The sequence below is a fragment of the Centruroides vittatus genome, unplaced genomic scaffold (assembly GCF_030686945.1).
Source record: "Centruroides vittatus isolate TY-2023 unplaced genomic scaffold, ASM3068694v2 contig_388, whole genome shotgun sequence".
Classification (NCBI taxonomy): Eukaryota; Metazoa; Arthropoda; class Arachnida; order Scorpiones; family Buthidae; genus Centruroides; species Centruroides vittatus.
The window spans coordinates 642,427-662,317 of NW_027122204.1; the positions used below are offsets into that span (position 1 = coordinate 642,427).

At 32.6% G+C, this 19,891-nt stretch overlaps 1 protein-coding gene across 2 annotated transcripts in view; it reads left to right on the top strand.

Annotated features, from left to right (window-relative positions):
- Nucleotides 1-19,891, top strand: part of LOC136975783 (transcriptional regulator protein Pur-beta-like) — a 110,024-nt gene that overhangs the window by 75,841 nt on the left and 14,292 nt on the right. For both annotated transcript variants that reach the window (XM_067270903.1, XM_067270904.1), the window contains exon 5: nt 14,142-14,262. In XM_067270903.1, the coding sequence (XP_067127004.1) occupies nt 14,142-14,262 (121 nt within the window). The remainder of the gene's footprint in view (nt 1-14,141; nt 14,263-19,891) is intronic.

The window sequence follows — 19,891 nt, forward strand, 5'->3', positions numbered from 1 at the left end:
TATAATTTCAAATTAAAATAAATAACCTTCTAATTAATATAAGAAAATATATATAATAATATATTGGCTATTATTAATTGAACAGTTTATAAAATGTATTGTGTAGGTAAGTTGATTAATGATGATTGAATGAATTGTAAAAATATATTTAAAGTATATAAAAAATTGTAACCGATAACTATCAAGATTCACTTGATTTTTACAATCTACACAATGTTTTTATAAGATAATTTACACATGATTAACAAATTTGTGTTTTTTAATATTTCAGATTTTATATAAAACTAATTTCAAAATTTAATTTTAAATATTTTATTATGAAAAATATTAGTAAATAATATGAATAGATTCAGAGATAGCAGCAAATGTATAATAAAAAATTTACAAAATTTAAGAAAACTTCACAAATGAAGTGTTTTTACATCTCATTCTAGATGAACACCTGAGGAATTTAACAGTTCTATAGCAGAGTCTGTTTTTATGTATGCTACTCATCTCCCTCAATATGCGAAACTTACCATAAGTAACAACACAGTGCACAGCATTACAAAAAGTATATTTTTAAAAAATGATCAGGATGACAATTTGTAAAATATTCACAAAATTAAAAAAATACTATTTCTGAGATGCTTAACAAGGATGAGATGTAAACACTATTTATTTAGTTTCTTTTTAAAATTTTCTGTTTTATATCAAATTAAAAGAATATATTTGTAAAATTAAAAATGCTTAAAACTTATGATATAAAATGAAGAACATGATTATATTCTCTTATTCAGGCAAAATTAAATAAACTATCTAAATACAGATATTTTAAATGGGACCTTTTTTTTTCCATAATAATAATAATGATATAATGTTTCTCTGAATGTTTGTCAGCATGATTTGTCTGAGCAGGTGACCTGAGCAAACTTCAGTATTATTGATTGACATGTCTTAGTTAAAAGGTCAAATGTTGGTTGAGTGAGTCCCAATGGAGAGTGACTATGCTCAAGTTTTAGTTTAAAATAGCTAGTTTATTAAGAGAATTATGAAATAAACATTATGTAAATACAAATGCAACACACATATTATTTATATATACAGTCGAGTCTGCATTAGTCGACACTCCAAGGGGAAGTGGAAATGTGTCAAGTTATTCGATATGACGACTAAAACAAAGTTGGAAAAAAAACCACAAAACTACAATTAGGAAAATACAGTAGTGCTTTATACAGTACATGCAATGTATCTCTCTGAGCATCCATCACTGGCACTAAAGTTGGTTTATACTCCAAGTATTTCACCAATTTCTATAGCTTTTTGTTTCAGTATTGGTCCTGAAACAGGAAGATTTGATGAACGGATTTGTTTTAGCCAATGTAACAGAGCATCTTTGACATCTTTGTATGGTGACCTTCTCTGGTGTTCACGATGAAGACCCAAGAAAAAGTTTCTTAATTTCCTCGTTTTTCTTGAGAATTTCCACCAATGTTTTTCTTGAGAGGTTTTCTTGGTTTGCAAATTCGGCTTTCATAGTCTTATTACATTCAAATTCAGATACAAGTTTGTATTTTTCTTTCAGCATAAGCAGTGTTAGGTTTTGGATATTCATTTCTAACAGAAATGTGAAACACTTGCATCAAATAATGCATGTATGAAAAATGAGAAAATGCAAAATCGAATTCTGCTGTGACATTAAGCTGTGTGGTGTAAACTCATTATTTTCAGGAGGGGAGTCGATTTATTCACCATCTGAATGAGTGTGAGACAAAAAAAAGTATGTCGATTTATGAGTTAAATGGTTTCGAGTAAACCAGAGTTTTTTTTAACATTAATGCCTATGTAATCGGATGGGACCACAGAAAATTGACTACTTAACCGACGGTGTCTAGTTATACCTATGATGACTTATGCGGACTTGACTATATATATATATAAAGCTTTTACGTGATTCTTTAATTTATAGTCTTATGTTATTTTTCTCTGCATTCTATATATATAGCCATTCCCTAGCCATTGAATTTTTTGGCCTTTTTTCTTAACCTTTTGGGGAAGGAAGAAAGTGTAAGAAAATAGTTATCTCCTTGAAAACTCTCTCTTTTTGGGGTAGATGTTCCCAGTTTGTGAGATGTTGAGTGACTGTTGTAAGTCACACATTTTTAAACTAACTTATCATATAGTATCTCACAATAATAATAATAAATACTCAGAACTCATCCACAAAATAAAGCATCTATTGAGAATGGATAAGGTACTTATTGTACCAACAGTCCTTTTTTACCATGTCATACCACCACATACATTGCACAATAGTCTAGAAATATTAAAGCTTTACAGCAGCACATATATAACACTACAAAAGGCTGCTATACTAAATACATATCATAGTCATGAAATTCTTAGATGCAGATACTGATCATTTCACATGTATTAGCTGGTAATGCATGGTACTCAGTTGTAGGTCTGGGAGTTTTAAAATATTTGAGCCTCTTTTTGGTAACATGGTCATCTTGAAAAGCACCTTACCAGAGATTTATCAAATAATCTATCCCTTTATTAAGTGAATAGACTCGTCTCTGCTGCACATTTTTTACAGCCCAATAAAGATTCTTGAAATGAGCTGTACATACAGGAATAGCATGTAAACAAAACTTTTTCTGTAATTATGTCTTCACTTTGGTTCAGGCACTGGTATACATGCCATGTAGGAAACACTCTACCACCACAATAATAATAATAACAATAATTTGTTTATACTAAAATGCATTGAATTAAATTTTGTTCATAATTTAAATTCAAAGATCAGAAAAGACTGTAAATGAATATTTTTAATTTTAGAATACGGATTATGAATTGAGACTAAAGTTTTTGATCAGCATATAATTATTTTCAGAAATTTATCAATATTTTTAGTTTTAAAAATATTGATTACTTCTTATAGGTGAATTATGCAATGATCACCAATAAAATATTTTGTGAAAATTATAAATGTAATGTTGTGATTAATATTTCACATCTGTAATTTTCCAAAGCAGAAACATCCTGTGAATGGCATTATATTTAAAGTGATCAATGACAGATGAGATAATACATTAGAATAAATTTGGACATGTTTCTAAAAAGTCTTGCACAGTTTTGCATCTTTGACTTTCTTGGTAGATTTGAAAATTTTGACTGTCTTTTCAGACAGTCAAAATTTAATTAAAAATACACCTTAAGACAGCACAATTAGTAGTTTTTGTGGAAAAAAAACACATGGCTTTTAACAAATGTTTTAATGTTTATTTTATATTTTTATTACAAAAAACAGTAATAATTTTATAGTAGATTTTTTTTAATGTTTCAGTAATCAGTGGTTGAGTAAACATATTGCTATTAATTAGGTATATAAATTAAATTTCAAATGATTTTTCCTATTCAAGACTGAAATGCTACTGATGGTAATGGGTGGTAATGGTACCATCCACTTTTTCTCTTACAGAATATTGAACATGTATACTTCCTATATTAAGATCACTTCACGTTTATTAGCCTATAATTTAAAACCAATCTTTTTTGAGAGTCAATACACTTGGGGTGATTTTACATCATTTAATTCCAAAAACAAAAGAGATTCAAAAATGGAACAAAAACCATGTTGTAGAAATTCTGAGTACATTTTCTAAAAGAATATTGTAATATCTGTTATCTTTATTAGAAACAAAACAATAAAGGAATTAAACTCTGTAATGAATCTAGACATATAAATGAAATAATATACAGTCAAACCTGTTTTTATGCGGTCTTTTTTTGTGCGATTTTTTTATTTGTGCGGTATAGTTGGCAACTAGTCTCATGCGTTTTGTCATGTCTCACGTTGACTTATTATAGCTAAATAAACTTATTATAGCATAAATGAACTTATTATAGTAATATTATTGCATGAATATGTGAAAAATGAAATAATTTATTTTTTAAGTCAACAAAACACCACCTGGACAAAAATATGTAAAACAGATGATAGACAAGACGACGCAGTCAAGTGCTGACATCTGTTGTCAATAAATTCTACGTCTGTTTTAATTACGTTAATTAAACGTCTCTGCTCATACTGGCGGTGACCAGACCCTAAACACCAGAGTTCGATCAGGGGTTCGTGCCTCACTCGGACGAGCTGGCAGCAAGAGTTTTTTCCGGGTTTTCCTCCTTGCCAATGACGCCTGAATAGGGGCCAGCTTTCCCCCAAGTCCTCCCGGAAGGCATTCCTATCTCCCCTTCTCGCGTTGGCCGTCTCCAATAAGGTCGATTTTGGTTGCATTCGTGACCTCTCATCTGTCTTCTCGGATTGGCTGTCTTCTATAAGGCCGACTCTTCGGTCGCTGAGCGATCATCCTCCTGTTCTTCCGGAGTATAAGCGAAAAGCAATAGACTCCTCTATCAGCCAAGGGGGATTACGTTAATTAAACCTTCAAAGTGCTTTCACATTCCTGGACCATTAAGATAAGATTCATTTCAAAGCATAAATGTACTGTATTATTTTTTCTATTTAGATATAAAATTTTAGGATTTTTATTTTATGTTTAGACATAATCCCTGAAAATGAATAAGGGCAAAAACAAAGCGAAGAGGAAGGTAATTTCCTTAGAAACTAAGACTACGATTTTAAAACGAGTTATTTTCTGTGAGACTTTTTTTATGCGGTCCCTATTGATCGCATAAAAAAATATATTTTTTAATTGTGTTGCAAAAACTATTTTTTTATAGCCACTCGTGAAGTTTCGTGTGATTTTTTTTAATGCGTTTTTTTTATGCGGTCCGTATCCACCGCATAAAAACAGGTTTGACTGTATTTATATATATATATATTTATATAAATACATATATATCATATTTTCTTGATTAAACCCCAACATTCAAACAAACATCTCTCTGTACAATCCTTGGAAATAAAGCTGCTATAAAAATAAACTCTAATCTAAATAAACCTCACATTGAAAAGCATGGGAAATATGTTAAAGTACTGTACTGTATAGGGTATTGTAGTTTAGGGTGACAGATAGGTTTAATTAAAATTCTACCTCTTCAGTTATCTACAGTCAGACAGCACTTTCTATTTCAAGGTTCACAGGGACATTTTTAGAAATAAAATTATATATATTATTGAATATTGTGAGTCAGAAAGTTTAAATTGAGTTTATAAGTTGAAAACTTATAAACTCAATTTCAACTTTCAACAAAAATCAACTGAAGAGTAGAAAAACTCAAATTGGAGATGGTGAGTTTGAACCAGAAGATGGTAGCCAAGACAAATCCTAATTCTGAAAACAGCATCAAAACAGATACAAGTGACAGTATAATATTTGAATCAGATGATGATGAATTGGATAAACTATGAAAGCAATAATTATTTTAAATATGGTACAACATATGCGCCCACCAGTGGGCAAGCGGTTCTGTTGCTAAACACTCGGAGTTTGGTCACGGGTTTGCGCTGCACTCGGACGGGCTGGCCACATGGAGTTTTCCAGGTTTTCTCTGTGTTCGTAACACCTGAATAGGGGCCAGTCTCCTTTACAAGACCTCCTGGAACATCCCTTGCGTAACATCATGCACCAGAGAAGGCAACAGGGAACCACTCTGGTTGTAACTTCCCCCAGAATACACCTTGGCACCTTACTAACCACTTATTAACCTGCACCAGGTGTTTGCCGACATCAGGATTTCTGATATGGCACGCAGAGAGAGAGAGAGAGAGAGAGATAACATATACAGTCAATAAACAGTTTAGATAGTTCTGAAAACGTACAAGTAATTAAAATATTTCTTTCAGTTTTTACTTATTCGACTCCTGTTGAAAAATAATAAATCCTGGGGGTATGTTTGTTTTAAAAATAAACTTCATCCTGTGGTTTAATCAAGAAAATATGTTCTTCATTGAAAAGAATAAGAATATTTTGACCAATGTTAAATGACATCTAAATATGAAATATATAAATAGCCTATTTGTATTAGAATTATATGTTTAAAGATTTTTATCTTTGTACTGTTTCCCTAAATTATGATTATGTTGTGTATACTCAGAATGATGCTTGCCTAAATCATCAATCCACTTATCACCAAAAGAATCTCTGTTCTCCTTGTTGTAGGATTGATTATCTTAATAGAACACTAATTTAAATATAATTGATTTTAACATTTTTAATTCTTTTCCAGTATATGTTTATTCTTCTGTTTTTGTAATGTCTTTATTTATTTCATTCAATAATTTGTTTTCTTTTTAGAAAAATGTTATATAATCATACAAATTTGTGAAAATAATAAAAGATTTGAAATTTAATGAAAATTGAATAGTATCAAAAAGTAATAAAAAATATGTAATGATTTAACTTTTTATAACTTCTTGAGAAACGTAAAAATATCCTGAAAATTTACAATTGAATATATAGTGCAGTTTGAATTCACTTATATGTCTAACCATATATATGGAAGAAAAGCTTGACAAATCTATTTGTAAAAAGTATAAAATCAATTATACGAGCGCTAAGGGGTGGCTTTTCTTTTTCGCTAGACTTATTATACCATCAATAAAAAGGAGGAAAAGATTTAGAAAAACTTTTTATTTCTTTGAGTATGCATTTCGGACAATTGTGTCCCTTTTCAACTCTTGTGTTACAACTATGTAGGGAAAATTACATACAGGTTAGCATAATGTATACAAGTTAACATAAATTTATTGTAATGTTACAAAAAGCTTGTCCTCCTTTTTATTGATGGTATAATAAGTCTAGCAAAAAGAAAAGCCACCTTAGCGCTCGTATAATTGAACACAAGACTAGACAAGAAGCGTATCGCATAAAGTATAAAATCATTTGTAGAGTTTACATTCAAAATTGTGGCCTTGAAAAAGATACATTTATATAATTTTCTATATAGTATTCATTAAATGGAATCTATTGTAATATGCTTTTCACTTCCAAATATGTTTTGTTGTTTTGAAAAAAGTGGAAGAAAATGTGCTATGTGCAAAAAAAAGTGATTCAATCAAACTGAACTATATAATTATAGTCACTACAAAATGTACTGTCTGAATTAAACATATATAGATGATGACCACAACAGATAGCCTTGATTCATATTAATTAATTAATTAATTAATTAATAGTAACCAAATTAATCAAAATTAAAATTTAAACTAGTATAATTTTAATTAATTAAATTAATAATTTAACAAAACATAATAGTAAAAAACTAGTCTCGTAACTTTTTAAAACCGTTAATTATTTTGGTAATTTGCAAAGTTTTAATATTGTTTTGCGTGACCTTTTTGGTGAAAAATGCTTTTACATCAAGAAGTTCATGCAAAACCAATAATAAGTTAGCTCTGTTATTCATTGCTTTTTGTTAGATGATACCGAGGAAGGTTATTTGGCGAAAATTGAAAATTTGCTAAAGCAAAAGAATAGTAGAAAATGTTTATTGAACCCAGAAAACTGGAAGACAAACAAGAGAAAGGGAAAAACCTATTGACTCTGGGATCACACTACTTTCTGTAAAAAAGAGTCTGCATTGCAACTTGCCACTCTTATGGTAGAAGGAACCAGGCATAACTCTTTTCTTTTATTGTTTTATATAGAATTTTTATTGCTCACTTTTTAAAATTGGAATTCTTATGAAAACGTACTGAAACTGAAGTTGTTAGTTTAATACCATCATTTCAGTATTAGAAGTGTGGATTTTTTTTGTTTGCATGATAAAAAATATATAAACAGTCTTAAAATTGGTTGGTGTCTAGTCTTAAAATATATATATATATATATATATATATATATATGTGTGTGTGTGTGTGTGTGTGTAAAAATATCTATTTTTAATTAAGCACAATATTAAATTGCTGCAATCAAAACATGCTATGTATTTTACTTCAATCAATGTACACTATGCCATGCATAAATTTACAAATAAAAATCAAAATATCAAACAAGGATTTCTGAAATGTGCATAACAAAGCAGAATACAAGCAGAGATATAGTAACTTCATTTTTAAAAATTTCAAAGGCATAGATAAAAATTGCAATTTTCTCAAAAATTACAGTCGCATTGCATATTTTGAACTTCACCTCCCCCATTTAAATTAATTGATTTGCATTTTTAATAATCAGAATACCAGTAGATGGCAGCACTATCTATAATACCAATTTCTCTTAAGTTTTAATAAATGTAAGAGAATAATTCTGTCTGTTTTTCAGTTTGATAAATTTAACAATATAAATATGTTTAATCTAAGAATTGTCAGTAACGAAAAAGAAAAAATTTTGCATTCTTAAATTTTTCATATTAAATTCACTTTCATATGTTTTTACATGTATCATATTCCTTTTCAGAAATAAGAAAAAAAATCAACTTTTTATTACATAATGCAAATTTAAGAGCCACCAATGCTTTTGTTGTTGTTAAGTAATAAGCAAAAATGTAACAAATTATTCAAATAATTTTATATGCATAATAAAATTGGGTTAATGTTACCTATGGTTCCAAAATGGTGGCTCATCTCTGATTCCAGCAAATAGGAGAAAGGAAACAGTGGGGACGCACGTTCTAATCTAACCTAACATAACCTAACGTATTCTAATAAATTACCATAATTATTACCAACAAAATTGTTAGAATAGGTTAGGTTAGGTTAGGTTAGAACATGCGTCCCCACTGTTTCCTTTCTTCTATTTGCTGGAATCGGAGACGAGTCACCATTTTGGAACCATAGGTAACATTAACCTAAAATTGTTAATACTAATATATCTAAATTATGTTTTAATGTATTCTGTAAATATAGCTGCTATAAAAAGTTAATCATTTTCTTTGATTTTTTTACTATTAACTTAAGATGAAAAATATTCTTTAAAAACTTGAATGACCCCTTAAAATGCTGCCAGAATAAACAAGATTCCAACTATTTTCAAGATTGTGGTAGTAAGATAATGCATTTCTTTAATTAATAATATTGCTGGAGTTTGTCTTTCCTTAATCCCTCATTCTGTATAGAACGTTGTTTTCCTGAAAGTCTGACTTTTTTTTCCTTCAGTCGATGTATTTTGCCTAAAGTTCTTTCCTTAATGAGTTTTTCATTTATAAAAAAAAATGCTATCTTACATCCTTTAGATTTAACTTAATGCTTCTAGCTATTCAAACAATATATTCTGATCTTCAGTCTTATATTTTTTTTATTGGGTATTCCAGATGACTTTACACTCATAAGTCCATTTCACTATTATTACTATTCTGATTTCTTTTCTAAATTACTGTAGAACTGTAAAAATGTACTGAAAAGTTTGTACTTTTTATTTATGCATTGTAACTGTATTTGTGTGTATCCTATTTTTATTTAGTTTCTTTTGCTGAAATGTCATTAACTTTTTTAGTAACTCTTATTGATATACCATGGTTCTTAGATAACTCCTGTATTTTTTCCACTTCTAATCTAGTTTATTCCAGAGTAAACATGAAAAGAAATCTCTATGAATGAAAAACTTTTCACCATTCAAGATCTATTATAATTTAACAAAGGGAACTACAATGGATTGAATAATTCTTTTTGTGTACAATTGCTTTAGTTTTTGAATAGTCCATACATTTAGATAATGAACTCCTTATGTGTTTCATTGAACTTTTTTCAACATTATGACAGCTTAACATATTTTTAGAAAATATTAATATCTCAATAAAGAAAACTAAAGTAGAAGATAGTTAAAATACAAGTTAGGTTTCTAATTAATCATTCATTTTTGACAAGTAAAAAAATTATTATTAAAAGTAATTTTAAAGAGAACTTCCATGATCATCATTGCTCATGAATTAGCAAGATACAAAGAAGTGATTTAAACCACATTTTAGAGTGCTTGCTAACACAATTCTTTTCAGTTATATTCATGTTTATTATTTTTCGGTATTCGTCTTACTCTTAGGGAAGATTTAAGGTTTGCAATACAATACAGTTGTATAATTTTTATTTATTTTTATTTTTGCATTACTGTGCACTTTATAAATGATAGTGTATGTTTTTGGACTTTTATATGCACTGGCAAGTGAAAAAGTATGACATTTTGCTTTACTGAGGTGGTCTGAAACATAACCTATCATATAAGCAAGGTATGCCTATACAGATCACACACACACAGCCATAAACTTTACATATATTAAATAAAATTAAAATTAATTTTATTAACAAATTAAAAAAAAAAACTGCTTCTTTACAATTATATTTTAAATTCATCTATATTATATAAAATTAATCACCGTAAGAGGGTTGTGTATATTATTTTCTAACTAAATAGTTTAAAAAAAAAACATAAATTAAATACACGATGTAACATAATCTTTTAGTTTTTAGTGTTTTTGTTTCAGATAATTTAACAAGAAAACATCAGTAAACAGCTGGTCTAAAGAGTAGTTAATGTCTTCAACTTTGGAAATGACAAGTTTAATAAATATTTCTTGTAAAACAATTGTGGAGAGCATTTTGTATAGTTTGTTGCTTCATTCTATTGAAAATATAATGAGGGTCTGATAAATTATCAGTTTAAGGTTTAAGAGTGATCAAGGTCATTTAGAGCTTGTATGGGCCCAGGAATAGAGGCCCTTTTTGCCATTTTTTTGAACAAATGAAATACATAGAACATTTTTTTATTAGTAAAAATAGCATTAATTTATGGATATAGGAACCATTATGGACCCTTGAGTTTTCTCCATTTCCAGGGAAAAATTCTCCAGCTCCTTACCTTCTCAACAGGTCTGGAAATGTTACATTGAAATGTTTAAAACTAATTACTTGTGCTTTTTCATTGTCAAAATAATATGTTTAAACCAAAAAAATACAATGCTTATTGTTTCATTCTACCATTTCTATTGAAATGAGGAAAAAATATACTTTTTAGAATCGAAAACATTTTTCTTATGTTGTTTTTGATTTTAAAATTATATTACTCAAAACATTGAACTTTATCTAAACAATTCTAATATTCCAAACATTTTATATAGGAAATTTTTTATTGCACAGCACATGTATTTTTTAATCATGTTCGTTAATGGAAAAAATTATTTTAGAATATTTAAATCAGTTAAGAAAATCTATAACTGTGTGCAGTTTTTCAGAAATGAAAAATTTTATATATAAGTTTAGAATGCTAGATTGAAAAATGTGAATGAAATTAAGAAAACTTCTTGGTTTGTTCATTTTGTAAGTTTATATTTAACCTACATATTTTGTTTATTTGCTTTCATGCTTAATATATTATAATTTATTTTATTTATTATGTCATGACTTTGTACTAAATTAAAAAATAAAAATTTGTAAAATTAATTTTAATGATTACAGCTGTTTATGAATGACTATTGAAAATATAAGAATAAACATACACTTTTATATTTACAAAAATATTTTAATTCTTCAATAAAAATTGATTATCATCAATGGTTCCCTGTTTGAAACCTATCAATATGTGTTTGTAATACAGTGTTTAAAATATAAAAAATTGAAGCTATATTTTTATTAATATTATATTATTTATGTGTACTCACTTTTTATCAAAATACTTTTAATGATATGTTTATAATAATTTTACTGAAATTCACTCATTATCAAAATATGATGTTATATCTACATACAACTGTAAACATCTTTATGAAACCCAATACATTGCACTAAAGCAGCAACAACTGCTGTATGACATCAAGCTAAATAACAGCTGCTATAATTATAAATTACCGATAAATTTGACCTTAGAGGAATAGTGCCAAATGCCTCCCTCTAGGGTCAAATTTATCAGTAATTTACAATTATTATAGCTGTTACTTAGTCTGATGTCGCATAGCAGTTGTTGTTTCTTTATTTTTTGCATATAACATTTGAAAAGAGGAGAAATAATTATTTAAATTTTAGATAACAATAAAACACAACAGTTTAAGATTCTAGTTGAAATACGAGGGTTGTTCAAAAAGTTCCCGAACTTTATTTATTACAAAATAATATTTCACTTACAATTTGTCAGGGTCCCTTTCAAAGTAGTCTCCTCCCCAACATATACACTTATCCCTACAATGTTTCCACTTTTTGAAACAGTCCTGGAACGCTTTTTCTGGAATGCTCATAAGCTCTTCTGTTGTTTTTTTTCTAACTCTGGAATGGTGGCAAATCTTTTTCCTTTGAGTGTGTTTTTTAGTTGGGAAACAGGAAAAAGTTGCATGGGGCCAGGTCAGATGAGTAGGGTGGGTGGGGAAGCACAGTGGTCTTATTTTTGGCCAAAAACTCACGAGTTCTGTGGGACGAATGAGCCAGTGCATTGTCGTGGTGAAAAAACCACTTACCACTCCTCCAAAGTTCGGGCCGTTTTTGCCTGATTCTGTTTCTTAGATGTTTCATAACCACCAGATAGTACTCTGTGTTGACTGTCTGGCCTGTAGATAGGTATTCATGATGCACAACCCCTTTGTATTGAAAAAAACAGTCAACATCACCTTATCGTTTGAGTGAACTTGTCGAGCTTTTTTGGGGTGGGGGATGTTTCACCCACCCTAACCATAAGCCTTGGTAATCAACTCAAAAATTTCCGTGACTGAGCCCTTGACCGAGAAAAAGAATCACCTGACTTGTGATCAAGACAATTGTTTTATCATGAATTGCAGGATTTTTGCTTGACATATTCAGGCCTCTTTTAGCTCCAGGCTTGGTTTGGCCAAACCATTTTGGTTCAGTGGTGGAACTACAATGGCACAGACTCCTATTTCAGAAAGATCATACAGATCAGTATATAGTACAGCTACCTCTGGCTACAATACATACAGAAATATGGCATGGCATGGCATAGAGTCAAAATAATGAAGCTTGGCTGTTCTGTGGAAGATTTTTTCAGCCTTGCTGCAACCTTGTTGCTGCAACTGCTGTTCAAGTTGTTGAAGATTACATGATGGCTTCAGTTAATATCCAAATATATCCCACACATGTTTAATCAAGAAAGGATCTGAATAGAATGCAGTCCAAGAAGAGGCAATGGTGTATGATGTTAGAGAAACACAAGATGTTAAAGAAAGAGAACAATACATCTTGTTCAGCGTGTAGAACAAAATCGTCGGATTATCCTGAGCTTACCTCATTATCTGATGATACTTTTTGATTAGGTAATGATACAAATTTAAATACAAATAACACAAATTATTCCATACTCTCTAGCTGTAGTCTTTTTGAGCCTGAAAGCCTTTACAGCATTAATGTGTTCTCTTGCACCCATTGCTTTATCTATATGTCCCAATTACTGGGCTGTTCTTCAGAATAACCAGTCACCTTCCCATAGTCAAAGAATATGATCTTCCCTAAAATCATTTAATTGGTGATAAAGTGCTCAAGTACATCTTTAGAGCATTATCACTGGCAATTGTGATCAACTGATGCAAATAAGACAGTCAGATTGTTAAACAAGAATCTGATGGCCTTTATATAGATCATATTTTGGAAAATGCCAGTAGAATTTACAAATGATTCATTGTGAACTGTTATCACTTACATCGTATACTGAGGGTTCTAAGAATATTTTAAGAGGGTGCTTTGGTTTTTATATCAAAGAAGATATGCTATTTTATTAAATGGCAGTATACAATGATCTGTTACTTCATTGACATCAATGGCATAAACAATATTTGCTAAAGAATTCATTCATTTGGTTTACAGTTTACTAAAAAAACTCCTATTTATTGATTTTAAATTCATTTATGATACTTATTTTGGCTTAGTAATTATAAATAATTAAAATAATTATAGGTATATTAAACAACCCTAAGCCCGCGGATATATACAATCGCCTTAAATACTCAGGCTATAAATCTGCTATTTTTAATAATTAATACTAAGTAATTTGCTATTAGAGATAGACGTTTTCTGCCATCTCTTATCTAAGTTAATAATTATAATTTAAATAATTTATTAAATAATTTAGAATCATCTGGAAAAAAAGAACTGGCCCAGGACGGGGCTTGAACCTACAACCTCTGCTTGCGCGGATTTATAGCCTGAGTATTTAAGGCAATCGTTTGGCTATGTATCTATAAATAATTATAATTATAATTCAATATTTATAATTGTGAAATAAATTATTTATATGTGTAATGTATTAATTTATAACTTAAAACTGTTTTAGGTATCACAGACAATAGCAAGAGGAGGACCACGCTCGCAGATAGCTATACCTGCCCAAGGGATGATTGAATTTCGAGATGCCCTCACTGATTTATTGGAAGAATTTGGTACAGATGATGGAGGTAATACAATATTCTTTCATTCTTTCTAAATTTAAAAATTGTTAAGTAATTACTCAAAATTCTTAACAACAAAATTTGACTGTATTGCATTTGTTACTTTGTCTTTTATATATTGTAATATCCTCTCCCCTTGTAAAATGACTTCATAAGTCATCAACAAAGATAAAATGTTTTATTTTGGACACAAACAAACAAAAAATGTTTAATAGACACAGAAAAACAATTCTTTGGAACCATCATTTTAAACAAATCAGTTGGTGTGTCCACAACTTTTTGAAGCTTTGATTTGAAAATGCAAAAAACTATACACCCTTCTCAGTGAAAATTCTTTGTTTCCTTTTACAATTTTTATTTAAAATTCAAAAATAAATTTTAGGTAAGAAAGGCTTTCCTCTGAAGGTTTTGCTGCCATGAAATGGGAAGATCAAAAATGGCACAAAGTTTATGAAGTCCAACTATGTGTTTATCTCTGCACACAAAGCTAGAACTAATTTAAAATCGCAGGCACAAAAAACCTTTCACACACTATTTCTAGCAGACAAATTAATGAGCACAAACGTTTTCGGCCGTTTTAAAAGGCCTTCTTCAGGTGCACTGAGGACGGTTGGAAAGTCGGATAGCCAATGTTTACGTGACGTCATTGTTTATGAGGGGTTTCCTCTTACAAGTGACGTCTTAGCAGAGAAGGTTTAAACGAAATTGACCTTGGAAAATATTTTAAGATTAGCCAAGATGCGTGAACTATTGTCGAAGATATGCGAATCGTGAAAGGCGGAAAAAAGGAAATAGAAAGAAAAAGGAAAAAGAAACCTGATAAATTTAGAAACTGCACGAGAGAACGAAACGGACAAGGAGAGGGTGGACCGGCCTATTTAATTAAGGGGGTTATCGAGGAGTGACCGCCAGGCAGGGGAAAGCGAATCTGCATCCCTGCTGTTAATGCAGTTTCCTTTGAGGGATTCAGTAAAGATCTCTATAGCTTCGATTGTTCTAAGTTTGCTAGAGTCAAGAATAGGAACGGTAATCCTAGCATCTTCCCATTCGGCCGTTATACTGGGTTCGCTTGCGTACTGGGCTAGGGTGGAATTAAATTTTTTGTTGCGCGCGTCGTACCTATGCTCAGCTATCCTTTTGGTAAGCGATCTGTTGGTTGAGCCTATGTAGGTTAATTTATTGCTTGGCTTAACTCTATTGCCCACCAGCGGAACAGAGTAGACCCCTGGAATCCTGGCTTCGCTGCATTTATCCTTGTTATTTGTTAGAAGCTTATAAATCGAAGGGCTGCGCTTGTACGTAAGACCAACTTTGGCTTTTTTGGATAGGATTTTATACGCTTGGCTCAACCTAGGGTCGAAATCAACAACAACTTGCTTACTTCGCAGGTTACGATGACTGGAACTGACGGCTTTGTTAACAATGCGATCATGTATTCTCTGGGCCAGCACATCTATAAATTTACCGTTGTAACCGTGGGCTACGGCGATGCGTTTGATGTGCTGGATTTCACGAAACACGTCATTAGTGTTAGAGCAATGGGTATAAGGCCCTACGGATCAGGGCCCGGTAGGCGGAAACTTTATAGGTAAAGGGGTCGTTCGAGGCTGAGGGGATGAAGAAAGGTAGAAGATTAGGCTTATGGAATACACTAGTGGTTATACAACCGCGGTCTAGGAAAATACTGAGGTCAAGGAAATGGGCCAACCTATCATCCTGCTGATCAAGCTTTAACTTAAGCCCAAACGGATTGTTATTAACAGTCTGCAGCAGCTTACCAACGTCCGGTTCGGATCTCCAGATAATAAGAATATCATCAACATACCGCGTGTAGAGTACAATGTCTGCATTGAAGGTTTGTAGGACTTTGCTATCTAATTTTCTAACCACTAACTCACAGAGGTCTCCAGACAGGGGACCCCTCTATCTTTGAAGGTAGATTCGCTGGTTGAAGGTGAAAAAGGAGTTGTAGCATACTAGGTGGGCCAGCTCCAAAATCTGCTTGTGGTGCTTAGGTCCGGGTGGAACGGCTTGGAAGAGGAAGTCTCTAAGGGCACAGAAGCACGGCTCCAATTTAATGGACGGATACATAGCTTCATAGTCTAACACTGTGATAAATTCAGGTCTACAGAATGCCAAAATATCGCGGAAAGTTTCTTAGACAAGCTCCAGAATAGAGTTGTTAGATTTAGCTGTTCACCTCTAGCTAAACACCTACGCCTAGGAAATGCAACGATGCGGTCTCCCGAGGTACCAAGGCTTTTTGGCTATGCTAAAGCCCATAAACCAGGCAAACAAATACGGCCGATCGTGGACAAGTCAAGATCCCCAACACTCCCCCTTGAAAGGGGTCTGCATGAGCTCCTCAGAGCTTATTTGAAAGAATATAGCTACACCGTTTCAAACGCGGGTGAACTTGTCTCTAAATTACAAGGCATTGCTTTAACCGGGCAAGGATTTATCACAGTGTTAGACTATGAAGCTATGTATCCGTCCATTAAATTGGAGCCGTGCTTCTGTGCCCTTAGAGACTTCCTCTTCCAAGCCGTTCCACCCGGACCTAAGCACCACAAGCAGATTTTGGAGCTGGCCCACCTAGTATGCTACAACTCCTTTTTCACCTTCAACCAGCGAATCTACCTTCAAAGATAGAGGCGGTCCCCTGTCTGGAGACCTCTGTGAGTTAGTGGTTAGAAAATTAGATAGCAAAGTCCTACAAACCTTCAATGCAGACATTGTACTCTACACGCGGTATGTTGATGATATTCTTATTATCTGGAGATCCGAACCGGACGTTGGTAAGCTGCTGCAGACTGTTAATAACAATCCGTTTGGGCTTAAGTTAAAGCTTGATCAGCAGGATGATAGGTTGGCCCATTTCCTTGACCTCAGTATTTTCCTAGACCGCGGTTGTATAACCACTAGTGTATTCCATAAGCCTAATCTTCTACCTTTCTTCATCCCCTCAGCCTCGAACGACCCCTTTACCTATAAAGTTTCCGCCTACCGGGCCCTGATCCGTAGGGCCTTATACCCATTGCTCTAACACTAATGACGTGTTTCGTGAAATCCAGCACATCAAACGCATCGCCGTAGCCCACGGTTACAACGGTAAATTTATAGATGTGCTGGCCCAGAGAATACATGATCGCATTGTTAACAAAGCCGTCAGTTCCAGTCATCGTAACCTGCGAAGTAAGCAAGTTGTTGTTGATTTCGACCCTAGGTTGAGCCAAGTGTATAAAATCCTATCCAAAAAAGCCAAAGTTGGTCTTACGTACAAGCGCAGCCCTTCGATTTATAAGCTTCTAACAAATAACAAGGATAAATGCAGCGAAGCCAGGATTCCAGGGGTCTACTCTGTTCCGCTGGTGGGCAATAGAGTTAAGCCAAGCAATAAATTAACCTACATAGGCTCAACCAACAGATCGCTTACCAAAAGGATAGCTGAGCATAGGTACGACGCGCGCAACAAAAAATTTAATTCCACCCTAGCCCAGTACGCAAGCGAACCCAGTATAACGGCCGAATGGGAAGATGCTAGGATTACCGTTCCTATTCTTGACTCTAGCAAACTTAGAACAATCGAAGCTATAGAGATCTTTACTGAATCCCTCAAAGGAAACTGCATTAACAGCAGGGATGCAGATTCGCTTTCCCCTGCCTGGCGGTCACTCCTCGATAACCCCCTTAATTAAATAGGCCGGTCCACCCTCTCCTTGTCCGTTTCGTTCTCTCGTGCAGTTTCTAAATTTATCAGGTTTCTTTTTCCTTTTTCTTTCTATTTCCTTTTTTCCGCCTTTCACGATTCGCATATCTTCGACAATAGTTCATGCATCTTGGCTAATCTTAAAATATTTTCCAAGGTCAATTTCGTTTAAACCTTCTCTGCTAAGACGTCACTTGTAAGAGGAAACCCCTCATAAACAATGACGTCACGTAAGCATTGGCTATCCGACTTTCCAACCGTCCTCAGTGCACCTGAAGAAGGCCTTTTAAAACGGCCGAAAACGTTTGTGCTCATTAATTTGTCTGCTAGAAATAGAGTGTGAAAGGTTTTTTGTGCCTACGAATATGTGTTTATCAGTTGGATTTTATAAACTTTGTGAAATCTAGAGACTGATAGTAACTATTAAACTCTAATCAGTTTTATAAACTGATTAGAGTTTAATAAACAAGTGTGTGGAGCAAGACTAAAATACTGCAATGGTGGATCATAAATTCAAGTTGTACAGTATAACAAGATTGTGATGGCTATATACTGAGAAGTAGCAGGAGGAGCAACCTTTTCTTGGCCTATAGAAGGAACCCCACCACCCATGCTTGTATAAATACCAAGAATCCTCACAATAAGTTGTACCTTTTGGGAGTATACTCTGTGCTTCTTCAGGGCAACAGAGAGGGCTAGTGTCAACAGTACATAGGGACTATGATATGTCCATTAAAATGTTTACAAGAACATTTCAATACAATTAATAAAAAGCAAACTATTACAGCATTAGCCATATATGCCTTGGATGAGGACATGCAAGTGAACATTAACAATGCCCTCCTTTGTATCATGTGTGAGAGCCTCTACATCTTAACCTGAACATGGTTGCTCAAGGCAATTGAAAATGTTTGTTTTCCTCCAACATTTTGTTTTACTAGCTGGAGTTCTGGGTTTTGTGAGTAAAAAATTGTAATGTAGAAGTGGTGTGCAGTGACATTTGATGATAGGGAAGTAAAGTTTCCATAAAAATTATAAATAAATCTAATCATTGGAAGTGTTATACGATACGATATTTTGGTGTGTAGCATTCACAAGCTAAGCCACATGAGGTTGGTGCTCTGTAAAGTGTATGCGCAAATGTGTATAATCTGGCTGCTTTACACAATTCAAATATTTTCGCTATGGAAGCAATCCCGTATTTGACAATATAGCACTTCCATTGGGAATATGCATATATGAATTTATATACAAATATACAATAGCAATCTTATCATTGTTTTTCACATGTATAGAAATTTGTAATAAAATACATAATGCAGTTATAATAAAATATTAATTTTAAATAATTCAAAGTACATTAAAATATGAAAATAATTGCACATATGTATTTATATTTTAGAAAATACAAGGAAAGCGGCACTTCCACAGCTTCCATGGACAGAATGCCACTGCAGTGTAGATAATCTTGTAGAATGTAGAACATAAATCAATAAAATATTTATTTATTATGAAATGATCACAATGCTGGGCTGCAATTTTTAATTTATTTAACTTAAAATATATGCTCTCCACCTCAAATTAGTAATGTCTTTCCCCTGTACTGTACATCATACTTTCCTGCTAGCAATAGTGTCATGCTGGACAGCTATCGTGTTTCCCCGAAAATAAGACCTAGTAGAGGTTTTGCTGAATTGCTAAATATAAAGCCTCCCCAAAAGTAAGACCTAGCAAAGTTTTTGTTTGGAAGCATGCCTGCCAAACGGAACACCAGAGCATGCAGCTGTGATTCTTTCTAGCCCGCCGCCGTTGTCCCCTACCTTCACTGTCCGTTGCAGAGCAGCTGAATGCAGGAAATAAAGACTGTCACATACCGCTAACCCCGATGCTCCCTTTCGTGGCCATCACTTGTAAATGTGCAGGCAA